This window comes from Cariama cristata, unplaced genomic scaffold, assembly GCF_000690535.1.
Source record: "Cariama cristata isolate BGI_N322 unplaced genomic scaffold, ASM69053v1 scaffold5609, whole genome shotgun sequence".
NCBI lineage: Eukaryota > Metazoa > Chordata > Aves > Cariamiformes > Cariamidae > Cariama > Cariama cristata.
The window spans coordinates 20,843-22,246 of NW_009633906.1; the positions used below are offsets into that span (position 1 = coordinate 20,843).

The window sequence follows — 1,404 nt, forward strand, 5'->3', positions numbered from 1 at the left end:
CCTGGCCTCCCCGGCCCACAGCCTCACCGACGAGGACGAGGGCTGGCAGTCAGACGGTCACAGCACCCTCTGCCCTCCCGCCCTGCGGGCACACCGTGACCTGCAGCTCCTGGTACGTCGTGTTGCCCTCCTTGAAGCACAGCTGCCCGCAACCAAGCCCGGAGGCGTTTTGCCCAAGGAGCTGCAATCTGCCACTTGGCCAGGGTACAGCTGCGGGGGTCGGGACCAGACAGGGGGCTATGGGGGTCTCCAGGGGTTGCCTAAGGGTGGTGGCTTCTTGTTGCATGCTTCCCCTCCAGCCGGGCTGCTGGGGCGTTTGCACGGTGGGACAGAGCCTCAGGGGTGAACAATGCACAGACTTCCCCCACGGCACCCCATCCCTGCCATGCTCTCTGGGGGGGTCTGGCAGCCCTGTGAACCCCGCCACTTGACGATACCTCCTAGGAAAAAAAAAAGCAGGCGCGGGCCCTCCCCCCCCTGCGCCAGACACTGCGGGAGGGCCGTGGGGTGAGCCGCAGCCTGGCCCAGAACCTGCGCGATGCCCTGCGGTCCTTTGAGGACCTCCTCCGTGGCACTGACATCGACTACTACCTGGGCCAGGGCTTTCGGGAGCAGCTGACCCAGGGCAGGCAGCTGGCTGAGAGGCTCAGTGACAAGCTGGGCACCAGTAAGTACCTTTGAGGGGGGGGGGCACTGGGGCTGGACATCATGGGGCATGGTGGGCCAGGAAGGGATGCTTTGATGGGTGCTGTGAAGAGCTGGAGGCATTCAGACACCTTGTGCCATGTGGGCGACCCACTTGGAGCTGGGCAGTCCTGTCCTGCTGTGGCTCTCTTTTTGGGTTCGGGCAGCCTGGAGCACGGAGACATTGACTGGCTCCTCTCTGGCTTGGTTTTTCAGGAGATCGACAAGATGGGGAGGATAAAAGCAGCCACGAACTCCTGGCACTGAGGTACCTGTTCCTGGGGAGGGCTTGGGGGACCTGCTCTGCATGGGCTCCCTGGGGCTATCACTGCTCTTCGGTTTTGGGTCCAGGGTGCCCTTGGGATCTCTGCTCCAGCTGGACATCCTGAGGCTGTCTCTGTCCTGGGGATGGGGAGCCCCAGGCTTGGGCTGGGTACCCTGTAGCTCCAGGCAGCCTTGTGGCGTGTGTGGGGTGCCATGCTGGAGCGTGCACAGCACAGCGGGGAAGGACTGTGGGATGGGGGTTACCCTGCCCTGCCAGCCCTGGTGATGGGCCACCTCTGCAGGCTCAGACGGGAGCTCCAGGAAAAGGAGAAGGTGATTGAGAGTCTGGAGGCAAAGCTGCAGGAGCGCTGTGAGTCCCCGGGCAGCAGCCGCCCACCCTCCGAGTCATCCCGCTCTGCCACCAGTTCCTCCTTCGTGTCCGAGGGGCTGGAGCCC

General features: G+C 64.3%; 1 protein-coding gene across 1 annotated transcript in view; it reads left to right on the top strand.

Annotated features, from left to right (window-relative positions):
- The window catches only part of LOC104166852 (myomegalin-like), a gene marked incomplete at its 3' end in the record, with an annotated part of 21,932 nt that extends 20,614 nt beyond the window's left edge, over nt 1-1,318 (top strand). Inside the window, exons 24-27 of the mRNA XM_009706942.1 lie at nt 22-148; nt 445-667; nt 901-952; nt 1,251-1,318. Of these exons, the coding sequence (XP_009705244.1) occupies nt 22-148; nt 445-667; nt 901-952; nt 1,251-1,318 (470 nt within the window). The remainder of the gene's footprint in view (nt 1-21; nt 149-444; nt 668-900; nt 953-1,250) is intronic.
- Between the last annotated feature and the right edge of the window lie 86 nt (nt 1,319-1,404).